Source organism: Nematostella vectensis, chromosome 1 (genome assembly GCF_932526225.1).
Source record: "Nematostella vectensis chromosome 1, jaNemVect1.1, whole genome shotgun sequence".
In the NCBI taxonomy this organism is placed as follows: Eukaryota; Metazoa; Cnidaria; class Anthozoa; order Actiniaria; family Edwardsiidae; genus Nematostella; species Nematostella vectensis.
Window position 1 is genome coordinate 7,852,584 of NC_064034.1, and position 14,098 is coordinate 7,866,681.

At 42.9% G+C, this 14,098-nt stretch overlaps 1 protein-coding gene across 6 annotated transcripts in view; it reads right to left on the reverse strand.

Moving 5' to 3' along the window:
• Positions 1-14,098, reverse strand: part of LOC5520488 (low-density lipoprotein receptor-related protein 6) — a 35,809-nt gene that overhangs the window by 2,286 nt on the left and 19,425 nt on the right. For 4 of the 6 annotated variants that reach the window (XM_032365556.2, XM_032365559.2, XM_032365557.2 and 1 more), the window contains 19 exons: positions 13,433-13,823; positions 12,769-13,160; positions 11,668-11,790; positions 10,846-11,248; positions 10,265-10,423; positions 9,753-9,991; positions 9,140-9,265; positions 8,327-8,768; positions 7,105-7,511; positions 6,339-6,371; positions 5,233-5,367; positions 4,402-4,578; positions 3,969-4,172; positions 3,349-3,600; positions 2,429-2,659; positions 1,890-2,096; positions 1,287-1,481; positions 480-758; positions 94-258 (listed from right to left, as the gene is read on the reverse strand). In XM_032365556.2, coding sequence (XP_032221447.2) covers positions 94-258; positions 480-758; positions 1,287-1,481; positions 1,890-2,096; positions 2,429-2,659; positions 3,349-3,600; positions 3,969-4,172; positions 4,402-4,578; positions 5,233-5,367; positions 6,339-6,371; positions 7,105-7,511; positions 8,327-8,768; positions 9,140-9,265; positions 9,753-9,991; positions 10,265-10,423; positions 10,846-11,248; positions 11,668-11,790; positions 12,769-13,160; positions 13,433-13,823 — 4,560 coding nt within the window. The remainder of the gene's footprint in view (positions 1-93; positions 259-479; positions 759-1,286; positions 1,482-1,889; positions 2,097-2,428; positions 2,660-3,348; positions 3,601-3,968; positions 4,173-4,401; positions 4,579-5,232; positions 5,368-6,338; positions 6,372-7,104; positions 7,512-8,326; positions 8,769-9,139; positions 9,266-9,752; positions 9,992-10,264; positions 10,424-10,845; positions 11,249-11,667; positions 11,791-12,768; positions 13,161-13,432; positions 13,824-14,098) is intronic. The other 2 variants (XM_032365558.2, XM_032365560.2) reach the window with 2 other exon arrangements.

Below are 14,098 nucleotides of genomic sequence, written 5' to 3' on the forward strand. Positions count from 1 at the left end.
TTCTAGGGTACTGCATGTAGAACCATATGGAATGACAACAACTTCACAACAAATAAAACACATTCATTTTCGATTTTGATACTATTTAAGTACCTCTGCACTGATCTTTAGATGTCGCCCCCTGTAGGCCGAATGTGGAAAGCCCGGCCGGACACATGTGGCACTTGGACTGTTGCTCCTGGTCTTGATAAGTGTTCGGCGGACACAAGGTACAACTACATTCGGTCGCGTTATGGAAATAGCCAATCGGACAGTTCACTGTAAAGAAACAAGAAAATACTTAAAAGCTCATACTTATACAAGACCGTCGTTGTACACTTGGCCTGACCCTATGCCTCCAATCAACGCCTTTAATCCGCATTTGATTTTAAACCCCTCGCGTTAGTGACCCCACGACAACGACAACATAGCCACACACTTTTCCTCATTGAAAGACTGTATAATATATACATAAGTCTGCATGTCCGAAGAGTTCTTACCACATTTCCCGTCGTTGTAGACTTGACCTGATCCACAGATGCCTTCAACCAACACATTGAATCCCTTGTCGACGTCCACAGAAGTCTTGTTTTTGCCAATCATCATGTGGAACACGCTGACATTGATTCCCCGTCGCAGCATGTTGAGGATATTGTGACGTGTTCTGTTCATCACAGAGAAGGACGCCTCAGTCTTTAGGAACACCTTAATCATAAACCGGACGCGTAACCTAGGTGACGGATTGACAGCTCTTCTGCGACGCCTTGATTCTTTATCATCTGTTAAGAGTGGTGATGAATTAAATATGCAATATTTTTATTAAAATTTACCAAAATGTTTTCAAATAAACTATTTTTGTCAGAATTTGTTCTCATAAGAACATTAAGCAAAAAGGCATTCTTTTTGCAAAATAAGTGGCTTTGGGACCTTTGTAAGAAGTACGTATTGCTATTGTAGCACTACTTTCGTCCAAACTATAGAAATAACCTTCTTTGCTTCTCTGTGCGTAAAAACAGAAAACCAACAAAGACCCTGTCAGTATGTGTAAGTCTTCTTATACAAGGGAAAGTGTAGCTTTTTTGTAGCTGCGGAACATCATGATAACTAAACTTGACAAATACATAATGGTGAGTGTATAAAATGCAACGCAAACAAAGTTTGACTAACAAGGAAGTTATAGTCCCACTGCTGTCCGACCCATAGGGAATCAACAATCCCTGACTGTGCTTCTTACCGTAGCATGCTAACAAGAAAAAGTCCCCTTGCCTACCGACCCAAAGGGGATTAAAACCAAGTGTTCTTCTTACCGTAGCATGCTGGTTGAATCTTGCCAACTTTGCAGGTACCATTTGTTGTACAACACTCGAGTCTAGATAACACGTGAGCGTTGAGCAGTTTGGAGAAATGCCGCTGTACAGACCTCTGCTGGTGAGGGCGCAGGCACATGCTGCTCTTGTAATACAGGACTCCCTTAATGGAAACCTCTTTTACCTTGGATACTCCTGACACGATAGAGACAATAGTATCATCAGTTTTACTTGCAGAAAGGGCTGGTCTCGTACATAGAGCGCTAACATTGACCAGCATTGCTGGCGCCACTTCGCTCGCTGACTAAGAGACTACAAAGTAAATATTGGCGAACTTACTTGCAGTACCTTCCGACATGGTATACAAACATTAGCAAGCATTGCTGGCATTGCCTCGCTTGATTGACAACAAGACTAAGCAACCTGTTGGCGAACTACTCCCAAGCACCTTTAAACATAGTGCAGGAGCAGCCCTAGCGCTGATGGTCCAGTAATGATGACTGTATTTGCTAGCAATGCTTAATTTATTGGCAAGTGGCTTTGCACCGATGAGACAGCTACTAAGGTGTACCGTAACCTCACAAATGTGTTCATAACGCTTACTTGAGCAGTCTGGAAAATGTGCCAGCCCATCTACACTCATGCGAGCGTGGATCCAGTGATCCGAAACCGAGCACATGTACATCTTCTCTACGACGGTGGAGAAGCCGTAGCCACTGTTACAGCCAATAAAGCAGTAAATACCGCCGTCTCGCCAAAACCGGCAATGCTTGAATCCGTTCAGAGGTGAGTCTATAGCACAGGACTTGGCTGAGAAAAAACAAATGAAAGGATTTAATGACTTACAAAAGTATTTGAGTTGACTTGAAATTTAAAATATTTCTTTTGTACATAGAAATGTATAGGAGAAAAAGCAACAATCGTCAAGAGAATGACGAAAAAAGTAGTGCGGAATGCATATTTAGAGTAAAACATTTCACATTTCCTATGAATCAAGATGTTTCACTTGATCGACAAAGTGGAGGGTTTAATGGCTAATTGTAGTTGAATTATAAAAAGCGACAGCCTCTTTTTCCCCATTCTGTACAATCCAAGGAAATCCTCCACACTAAAAGTACTAAAAATGATAAAATAGTACTCACAGTATACCATTGTCTTGAACATGCAGTCAGCGGTGTTGCCGGCTTTATCATGCGCGCGGACGGTCACATCATGATCGCCCCACTCCAGCTGGGTTCCATTGATAAAATCAATTCGTTCGATCCCGACATTATCCTCGAAGCTGATGCCGGGAAAGTTGAGCACACTCGGCTGCGTCTCGGTCATAACGGTATAATTATGCGGGCATGACTTGACCCGAGGTGCCTCCCTATCTGTTGGCATAGTGCCAAATAACACGTATAATCAGCAGAAAGAGAGGGCATAGGGGCTTAAGGACTGACGAGGAGCCTGCATTCACGGGGTCAGCGGTCTGAGCCGTCTCCCTGTCGACGATGTCTTTTTTCTTTGCGCGTTCTTTGGGAAAGAAAATGGCGACTTACTCATAAGGCCATCAAAGAACGTTGACGAGAGGTTGGTGAAGGGAGGTTGATGACGTTAGTCTTAGGCAATGACCGCTGGCCCGTTAAGTGTTAGCGCGTTACGTCAGCCTTAAGTGAAATAAAGGTCCCAGGTTTACGAGGGTGATCATTCAAGTATATCCTAGAGTGTTGAATCACTCCGCAGTTACTTCTGTGATAAACTCCTGAAAGGAGAGCCAAGGTCCTTTAGGAAACCCGTCTCCAGATTAATGTATATACCGTGGTGTGAGCACGAACACAAAAATGCAGACTCATCTAAGACTATCCAGTGTCGACTCACCGTTAAGCGTCGATTTCCTATCAGATGCTATAGATTGTCGACTTACCATCAAATGTCGACATTCCATCAAGTGTCGACTCAAAATCAAGTGTCGACTCACAATCAAGTGTCGACTCACAATCAAGTGTCGACTCACAATCAAGTGTGGACTCACAATTAAGTGCCGACTCACAATCATACGCGACCATCAAGTTCAACTTACCATCTATTGTAACCAGAAAGCTGCAGGAGCTTGTCAGGCCGGACTCGTCCTCAGACGTATACGTGATCATGGTGTCGCCCGCGGGAAATTCATGTGGAGACCGCATCCCCTTTGGCTCAACTCGCAGGCGCGGCTTCCTGTCCGCGTTATCTTGAGGGACTGGTGTCGGCCAAGTGACCTTTGCTGTGGGCTTTCCAGGGTCTGTCTGGGTATAGATGTTCTCAGGGCAGACAATGATTGGAGGTTTGGTGTCTGTAAAAGACAGACGAACATTTAGAAGGAACAAAAAAAAAAGCTCGATCAAAAAGTCAAAGCTTGCTTGGTTAGCAATAATTTAAATCACAAAATAGAAATTCTTTGAAGATATAACAACAACAATAACAACGACAACAAAAACAATAACTTTATTTATACCCATAATAAAAACAATACAAAGGGTCTAGAGATACCAAATTTGACAAAAATAGTTGCAAAAAGTAGGAAGGATAATGGCCCAAAAGCGATAAAAATGCGCAATGGCAACTGGGTCTCATTTGTACGCTAAAAAAGGCTTTCAGGACGAAAGGGAAAGTGTTCTCCGTGTTACCAAACATATTTTTAAATACAAGAATGTCACTAACCTCTGCACGAAGGTGGCACCGTGTCCATAGTCCACATGCCGTTTGATTGGCAAAAGGTAGACTCAGGCCCCTCCTTCATGAAGCCAGCCGTGATGTTACATACATAGTAACATGTGACACCGTAGCTGACACCCGCACCAAAGTTACACTCTGGGGGGTCCATGTAACCGTACCGGGGCGGGATGGGAGGCAAACATGTGATCACTGAAAAGAGAAAAGAGAAATTTACAGGAAAGTCTATAGACTATTAAAAATGTTCGAAATCCTCGAAATCCTCGAAATCCTCAATCTTTTTTTCCAGAGAGATTACTTAAGGGAAAGATCACGCATAACTAGAGACTTTAAACAATAACCAAAGCTGAGAGAATTTGAATTGAGCGAGATTTATTGATATTGTAGAGGGACCGACTTCAAGGTGTCAAGACTGGTTTACCTTTACATGTGGGAAAGGACGCGGACCAGGAGCCGTTGTTGTAGCAGTGCAAGGTTGCCTGTCCCTGCATGGCGTATCCAGGCTCACACGAGAAGGTGCATCTCGTCCCCGGGAGATTGTTACAGAGTGGATCAACCTTGCGGTGCCTCGTACGCGGAGGCTTAGAACAGCGGTAGACTGCAGCAGAGAACATATCAATCAGACTACCGATTTTACCCCTTTTTTTTACTTCCGGGAGAGTAAAAAACACAGATTGATAACGGTGAAATTAACAACACAGATTGATAACGGTGAAATTAAGAACACAGATGGGATAACGGTGAAATTAAGAACACAGATGGGATAACGGTGAAATTAAGAACACAGATGGGATAACGGTGAAATTTTTAGACGAGCCCTATTTTTCACTATTTGCTAGCAATCCTAAGAAAATTTCTCTCATTTGCTAGCAATTCTAAGAAAACTTCTCTCATTTGCTCGCAATCCTGACGCTGTGATATCAAGCTCGCAGGTGAACTGTCTCGGGCGCCCGACTCGGTGGCCCTTAAGAAGCCAGGAAAAGCGATACACCTCTTAACAAATAGGTTTATGTCAAACAAAATATTTCACCCGAATTGTGATGGTAAGGCTGACACCTTTTGACAAAATTTAGAAAATCAACACGCAGTTTTTGAATTTCTCAATAAGTTCTGCAGTACTACTACAGTTTGGTAAAATCGATGTCTTTGTTGCGAATAATTTTTTTTTTAATTTATTTCGTTAAGAATGATATAGAGACCAGTGGACCATACTGTCTATAGCATTAATTTAAAAAGGCAGACTGCGACCTACCTCCTTCACAAGTCGTCGGGTCGTCCCTCTTTAATTTAACACCTTTTGAGCATGCGCACCTCCTACCAGGAGGAGCTAGTCGCGGTAGGCACAGGTTACTGCAGCCACCCTTCAAGTGACCACACTTGTTCGTGACTGAAAAACCACCAAGTCTCCAAATAAGAAAAAAACAAAGGGGCAGGAAGGAGTATAGAAAGATATAGCAAAGCTAAGAAGGATACTAAACATTGTCTGTTTGGAAAGTGAGATCGCGGCTCTCAAAGTTGGTTTTCTTGAGTTTGATAAATAACATACCATTAAAAAAAATCGATCAGATTAGCTGTTTTGAGAGTAGAGATGTATGTGGAAAGATTGAACTCGATGGTTTAAACGGGTCATGTAGAAGCTATCGGAAGATTTCACCACATTGGATTGGTTTGGTTTGATGCAACACAGACGAAGAACGGGAATACAATAGAACAATGAGGGCAATCTAGCCAATCCTGTTAGGGCTTATACGAGCGGACTTCTACACTTCTCGTTTAAACGTGACAACGACTATAAACGCCTTGGAACCCAGTTAGTTTTATCTTGTTGTCTCACACACGAAAGATAAAGGATGATGCAAAAGATAGCTAGCCATCCATACTTTTGCTATTGTAATTAATCAATTTACAATTTCAGAAATAAAAAAAAACGTTTCGTACTTCATTTACCAAGTTCAATCGTAATATAGCAATGGCTAACATACAGTAAAATCAGCCGAATGGAAATGGATTCTCTCTGGCTTATAGTGGCAAGACCTAGGTGTGCTTGCTGGGAGCACCGGAAAAGGTAAAGTGGATTTCGCACGATCGGTAAAGCATTAAACAATAAATACAATGAATTATCAAACGTCCGGCATGCCGTATTACATGTAAGTAACATTATCAACATGGTTAATTCGTAAGAAAAAAATATTAACAAAGCAAATGGTTAAATATAATTGAAAATGGCTGCGATCAGTTTAATAATTGTACTTTATGTTAATCCAATTAGCATGCCAACAAACAAAAAAGCTCAACGCCATCAATCGCGCGAAACCTCCTTTACACAGCGAAAAAGAAATAGCCATTCGTTTGACTTACAGTTTTTACGCAAAGGTGAGCGATTTTCTGCATCTGAAGAAATTAATCATGCCAATACAATTACAAGGAGATCACAAACAAGCACACCTGACGTTGCACGTGCTGAAATGCTATTAAAAGACTGTCAAACACGTGAACATGCCAGCTTACTAGTGCAACGGCACGTGCAGCGAAGCTCATCAGCATGCTTAGCAAGGCACATGAGCACGTGGCCAAGCAAGTGTACAGGGGTACGACATTACGTGCAGTAAATCACATAAGCCTTCTTAGCAAGACACACAACACATGCACATGAACATGCACGGGCAAAGAAGCTTATGAGTACTTGTACACATCAGCACAACGAAAGCAGACTACACACCACGGGAGGCACGGACAAAAAGAATAGCCCAAAAGGATAAATAAACTAGTAAATAGATTATACTTTGCATTGGGTCAAGGCATGGGAATGTCCAGTGAAATGACATTTCTTTTTGAACTTCTGCACTTTTACATAAAGTCCTTTGGTCTTTCTTCATGGATGGTTATATTGGGTGCAGCCGTAGAAAATTGAAATATCAAAACCAGCAGGTTAAAATGGTTTTTGACCTATACATTTCAGTCGTACGGTTTTCAAGTACAACCTTTTATTATTGTTAGGAAAATAAGTTAAAGGTGGCACTAAGCGTCTTTCTATCCGTCACCGTCGCCCTTCCAAGATTCCTTATGTACCGCATAATAACCCCCCCCCCCAAAAAAAGCAAACCTAATGCCCAATCAAACTTACCATCAAACAATTCCCTCTGGTCGACAACCCTAACATCCGTCGGTGAGAACAGCCCTGATGCGACCACCCTCGTTGTACCGGTCGCCACCTCAAGCTCGTACACGGTCCCGGCCATCATGTCCGCCCAGTATAACTTGCCCTTGCTAAACGCCAATCCGAACGGCCTTGCCCTGAACTTCCTCCCAGCATTTAAGTCATACACTGAAATTCTATTTCCGCCGTTTAGAGACATGCTTTCGATCTTGCCCGTACCCATATCGCACCAGTACAATCTTCGGAAGCGGAAGTCGATAGCTAGCCCGGTGGTAATGTTGATACCGACCCCCATTAGGATCTTCCTGTTGCTGCCATCCATGTGGGCCGTCATGATTTTGGGATTCGTGCCGTAGTCTGCCCAGTACATTCGGCTATTGGGATAAAATACACGGTTACGGTAATACCATTGGTTGTACCATTGGTTCTTACTGGCATTAGGGACTTTACGATGCGACGACGGCGAGGGCTAGGAAGGCATTACCGAGAAAACACTTTAATGCTTGGCGGAAAGTTCCAAAATAGTTTAAATGAAGAAACCTAGACTTAATACTCTGGAACAAATAGAAATTAATCTTTATTTCTACAATAGCGAACACGGAAAGATGAGAGGATACTCCAACCGTTCCCGTCCTCGCTACACTGTAAAACTTTGAATGTCACTTCGTGGTTTGTTGGAAAACGTTTGACATCTATCAGACAGAACGCATTTTCACGTGCGGCTTTTGAGTTCCCAAATTAATTCCTTTGTTCTCTTCCGTCGCCGTTCTCGTTGCCGTATTCGTATCTTAAAGTCCCTATCATTAAAGATCGCGGGGACAATTCTTGTTATCATCTCACCCATCAACGCAAGATGTAGTTGTAGATTGTAGGTGCGCAGGTCTGTTGAATGACTGACCCCCCCCTTTATCCCGTACGTGTAATTGGAACCCCAATCTGAACATTTTCCTACCTAACCTGATAATTGAGTGGCACTTCAACTAGAATTACCGCTTCAAATCACCCCTCCCCCTCCGTCTTCTTAATATACCACTTGCACAAAATGCTCTTTGTTTCTAATTTGTACCTAAATGGCTGTCTTCCACAAACACTCTATGGGAATTTATTAGTAACAAGTAATCAGATACACAATTTTCCTGCTTAGTGAAGTAAAGCCGATACTATTTCTTGCAAACAACACGTTACTCACCCCTCAACAGGGTCCAACACAATCGCCCCTGGCTTATCAGGAGACCAGCCTGTCAGCGTCAACCGATCTTTGCCGTCCAAGCTCGCCACCTCTATCCGCCCTCTTTTCGGATCGGTCCAGTACACATTCCTTGAGATATAATCTACGTCTATACCATCCGGGGATATGATGCCCTTATCAGCAATAACCTCTCGGAAGGAGTCATCGAGCGATGCCCTCATCACTGCACCCCGCCGTTCGTCGGTCCAGTAGATAAGTCTATCCCGGGGGTTGTAAACCACAGAGGCAGCGACTGGGCTTTGCTCGGGTAGATCTGTTCTTGGATTGTTGTAAAGTGAAAGGCAGGGGAAGTCAGATATATGGAGTGGTACTTTGAAGACGTCCCTGTACTGGAGGTCGGAGATTAAGAGATACCTTTCGTTAGACTGTCCGTTGAAGACCGCTAAGGAAAGAAGATGGAGTCATTGAACTGCTTGTAAAGTGTTAGTTAATTGCGAAATGTTTGCGATTATAAAACAGCAGCCATTTTCATACTTGACAAGTAGTCCTAGGATTTGACTCGGGTTAAAATGGATTTAATATGCATAGCACATGTAAGAGAGCGATGAAACCTGGACCCGATGCCCAGGAAACTCAGTAAATTCAGTAATATGGTAGGCAGAAGGGTTTAGTAAACAGTGAAATATAATTGTATTCTAATGACATTCGTAGTAAAGCTTTTACGTTTAAGCCAGTTTTTTTTTACTTGATACCTGCCTGTTTAGTACCTAGATAATGAACATTATCGACTAAAGACAATCGTTCTTTACTGACCGTGGTCACAGGTTTTCTCGTCAGGACTCAGGGGTACTCCTGTGGCACATGCACACGTGCGAGAGTGCGGACGCAGCAAACACAAGTCACTACATCCTCCATTATTCAGCGAGCACTGCGACTCCACTGCGATATAGACCGGTACAAGGAAAGAGGTAATAAGGATATGATAAGGCGGGAGGGAGAGCAAGGAACTGGAGCAGAAAGTAATAGGGCGAGAAACAGCAAAAAGACGAGATAGAAGTAGGGGAGTGGAGAGAGTAGAATACAAGGAGGAGTACTGATGTAAAGAAGCGGACAGAAGAGGGACAGCAAAAATAAAATGTAAATGGACGTGAAAAAAGAAGACGAAAAAGAAACATATAGCAGGGGGGGGGGGGGCACGATACAGAAACATTAAGAAAATTTTGGGGGGACAGCCATTTCCTTAAAATTTTCGACAATATTAGGGGGGGGGGGGGGCACTTCCCCCCCTCCCTCCTCCCTGAGTGGAGGAGGGAGGGAGGGAAGAATAGGAAAGGCACACGAATTTGAAAGAGAAAACTTTAGTAATAGACAACTAGTCTTAACGATCTTCTGTGGAGCACGTTCACGATGCTTAGTAGCTACATACCAAAATTGTAGCGGGACTGATTGTAATAGCGAATTGCTGTTGGCTTCTTGATCTCCTCTGCTACTGTAATGTTAAGCTCCACGTTCGTCTCTATGCTCAACTTGTAGATATTTCCTCTCTTCCAGTCAGACACAAATGTTATCAGTCCGCTAAGTGTTATCCCCCAAGGAAACGTGCCGCGCTCGAAGTACGTAACTTCTCGGTTGGCTCCGTTGAAAAACACACTCCAAATACCGTCTCTATAACAGAGGGCGAAACAACGTCATATCAAGGCTCCTTAAAAATTATAGCAAGGATTCATTATTAATCAATTTTTCACCACGGTTTTCAGCTATCCATAGTCATAAGACGAAGTCAGTCAAATACAAGAATTCAATTTGTGTAGACACTTGGACCGATACCTGGCCTGAGCAACGTAATAACAGTGAGCGTTAAATGACAGCCATAGAAAATGATTTTTCTAACAAGATGCGAGAATGTTGCTGTGATCCCAAATCTATTCATGGACACACCTGTTGTCGTCCAGCCAGTAGATACGCTCTGATTGGCGATCGATATTGAGGCTAGTTGGACACGTGATCTTTCTGTCAACAAACGTTATCCTTGACGTGCCGTCCATGTACGCTTTCTCCATCTTAGGTCGGCTGCCGCAGTCACTGAAGAACATTGTTCTGACGAGAAATGACAGAGGTGTTGCTCTTAGCCTAAGGTTTGCGTGGTGAAAGGCGTTTAAGTTTAATATTTTAAATAACTTTACAAGCTATCCCGATTGCGACTGGACTGCTATTGCAGAATCTCGACGCTGAACTTAAAAGATTGCGGTAACTATTCACTTTCAATAATTGTGTGAGAAAATATTGAAAGTGGATAGTAAGCATCCATTACACGCGTGTTAAATTGCCCATAACGCGTAAATGTGACATTCATTTAAAAAGCGGCAGCATGAAGACAATAGGGATACTGGACCTCATATTGGGCATGGAAACACCTAAAAATCATTACGAGATTGACGAGCAATAGGAAAAAAACTCGATATCGGGCTAATCAACTCGCACCCGAGTTTAAAGATAAGGTTAAATGCATGTTTCCTTACCCCTCCTCTGGAAACAGCACAAGGGCCGTAGGCCGCTCGAGATCATCCTGAATCAACACTTTTCTGGCCGTCCCATCCAGTCTACTGACCTCAATCCGCCCCTTCCCGGAGTCCGTCCAGTACAAATTCCTTCCGATCCAGTCAACACCTATACCATCCGGGCGTTCCACGTTACACCGATGTAGAGTCATGCTCTTCCTAGTTTGCATGTTGTAAGAGTTGATGGTACCCGTAAATGTGTCAGTCCAGAAGATGGCGTCCTCGACTGGGTCATAGTCCAGGTCTGCGGGCTGGACGGCTTTACCAGGAAGGACGGACACAGGTGTCCAGATATTCGTATCGTCAAGAGGAAGGATGTTTAAGCTGACTGCGATGGCATCGATGAATAATAGAAATTCGTTGGCTGAAAATACAAGGAACACGGCATGAATTTATTCACGAAGAATGTGGATTTGGCGCAATTATACTGGAATGCGATAATTTGCGATATCATTGTAGTACATCATCTTTTTTCCTTTTAATTGCACATATTCTTGAGGTTCGTCAAGTATTGACTATCACATTGTCTACTCCAAACAAACACCAATAAAATACAATTTGTTCAGCTTCTTATTCATTCAATTAAAAAAAGCTTTGTGGCGCCGGCAGTGAATTGTATTTGGAGGAAGAAGGATGTATAAGAAAATGTTTACACGGTAAAATATTTAAAAGGCAAATATTTTTCAATTTTACCAAAGTTTCCGTACATTTACAGTAGCTCAAGGCATAATTTGTTTTTCTGCAGCCGGCACGAAAGCTCGTGCTGAAGTTAAACGATTTTACCTCTGATGCACGTCTTTCTATTCCTTCCCAGTCGGTACCCTGATGGACAAGTGCAGGTGTACCCGCCATGACGTATGAAGCACAAGTGACTACAGCCAGCATACTGACAAAGCGAGGAGACAGCTTTGGGAATAAGCGACAGACAATGTTAGAAGATGCCAGTGCTACAGATTTATAAAATGGAATTCTTAGAATACAGCTGCACAGAGGGTATCATGGATTGTCTATGACCTGTGGAAGTAAGTCACATTAGAAGCCATCATGTACCCCAAACTAATGTGTATGTTTTATGGGACTGCAGCAAACAGGAATATAATTTCGGTTACACAAGCTCCATATAAATGAGTCGATAGAAAGTGAAGGCATGTTAGACATTTAATTTAATATCTACGATCCGATTATTCCGGTAGACAAGAGATGTTCGAGTTTAGTTACGAAATAATTAGTTCGGCAGATATTTCATATACCATACTTTCACTATTAATTACGTTTATTTGATTTGTGAACTACGTTACGCCTCCCATTCGATTAGCAAATTAAGTTACTCTTCTTCATTTGATTAGTCTTGCAGACAAAGATGTTTGAACTAAAATTACTCTTCATTAGATACTCTTTTCCATTCTATTAGTAAGGCAGGTTATCAAAACCTATACAGCCCGAGTAATTTTAGGCTTCCATACAAACCTAAGCATGGAGGAGTAGTAAATTGGTACAGAGTTATCCCCTCTTTCGAATGAAAGTTATACTATTACTTTCTTTTCCCAGAGATCTTACAGGTGTCGCACGATTAAAAAAGACACTGAAACCCGCTAGCTACGCCGGCTAAAATTGTTATGGTTCAACCTAGTTTGGAAAATAATCAGTACTTTAAAAACAGTGTTATAAAAAGAGCATTGAAGCCTTGTAAGTTGCCCTTGTCTGCATTAAGGGCCGTTGTCAAGAGTCTGACTGTAAATAAACCCCGGCCTGCACAGCGACACATGTAACTAGTCTGCCCCGGCATGCGCACGGCAAATGCATGCACCCCACGTGACAGCCACATAAGACCAAAGGCATAACAAAAACAAAAACGCCACAAAAGCCCAAGGACTACATCATTACCTGTCTTATAGGTACTAGGATCATATACGTAAAGACCTCTAGGAAAGGACAATCGGCGAACAAACGGCTTTGAGACGCCGCTGGAAAGAGAAAGCTCCTGCACGCTCTTGGTCTTATAGTCAGTCCAATACAACTTATCCCCGAAGAAGGCCATTCCGAAGGGGTGCATTCCTCTTTTTTCGAATACAGGTTTCCGGTTTTCACCGTACCAGTCGCAAACCTCGATGCGGTTCAACTTGGCATCAGCCCAGAAGAGTCGTTTGCTTTGGTAGTCAATAGTGAGAGCGTTCGGCCAAATAAGGTCTTTGTCCAGTAAGGTCCATCTGCTGGTCCCATCCATGTTGGATTTCTCGATTTTCGGTTTGGAGCCCCAGTCAGTCCAAAACATATGACTGCAAAGGAATAAAATATTGAGATAACCACGAGCCTTGTTGAAAACTAGTGAATTAGTATAAATATTGCCTGTATTATCTAAATACAATATTTAGATAATTCAGGCATAAAACAATCAGAGGCTGATGAATTGATACAAGACACCGCGCCATTCAAGGGATTCCTTCTGGATTTGGGTGGCTCAAATAATTTTGGGACGTTATGAACTGGTTTTCTTACCGGCTTACTGTTAGCTATCTACTGGTCAAGCAATGACTACTGCTTCACTTACCCATTAGGCGGGTCCAGTACCAGACCTCGAGGCTTGTCCAGACCTGCCATAATAACCGGTGCTTGAATGCCAGTGTCAAGCTGTGCAGCCTCGATTCTCTTAGTACCCGCATCCGTCCAGTACAAGTGCCGTCCTAGCCAGTCGAGCGCAAGACTTTCAGGGCGAACAGTATACATCCCAAACTGTTCATGCTCAGTCATGTTCATATAAGCCCGATGGATATTTCTCTGGGCTCCGTCTATCCAGTATATTCGATCTTCGAAACGGTCATACGTAATGTCCGTGGTCTCGTTGACGGACAGTACACCGCGGTTGTGGTTAGGTACGTCGAGGTAGATCTTGTAGATGGCGGGAATCTCAGGGTCGGACACGAGCATGAAGATCTCTGAAGCTATCCCAGGAAGAACAACGATTAATAATTAATACCCATCATTTATAGCTTGTTGAGGTGGCGTTGGATATGTTCGATGATGGAGGTTATGTGCGAGGTGGCTGTGCAAATAGCTCAAGCCTTCCCAAGAGTCATGCGTCTTGAATTGAGTGACCTCTCAGGTAGCATGCCAGATGATGTTGGTGCCAGATGATGTTGGTGCCATAAGGGGAATGTGGAATTGATCAGGGATTTCCAGGAAGATCGATATTTTATGAAAAGAGTTGTAAAACAGA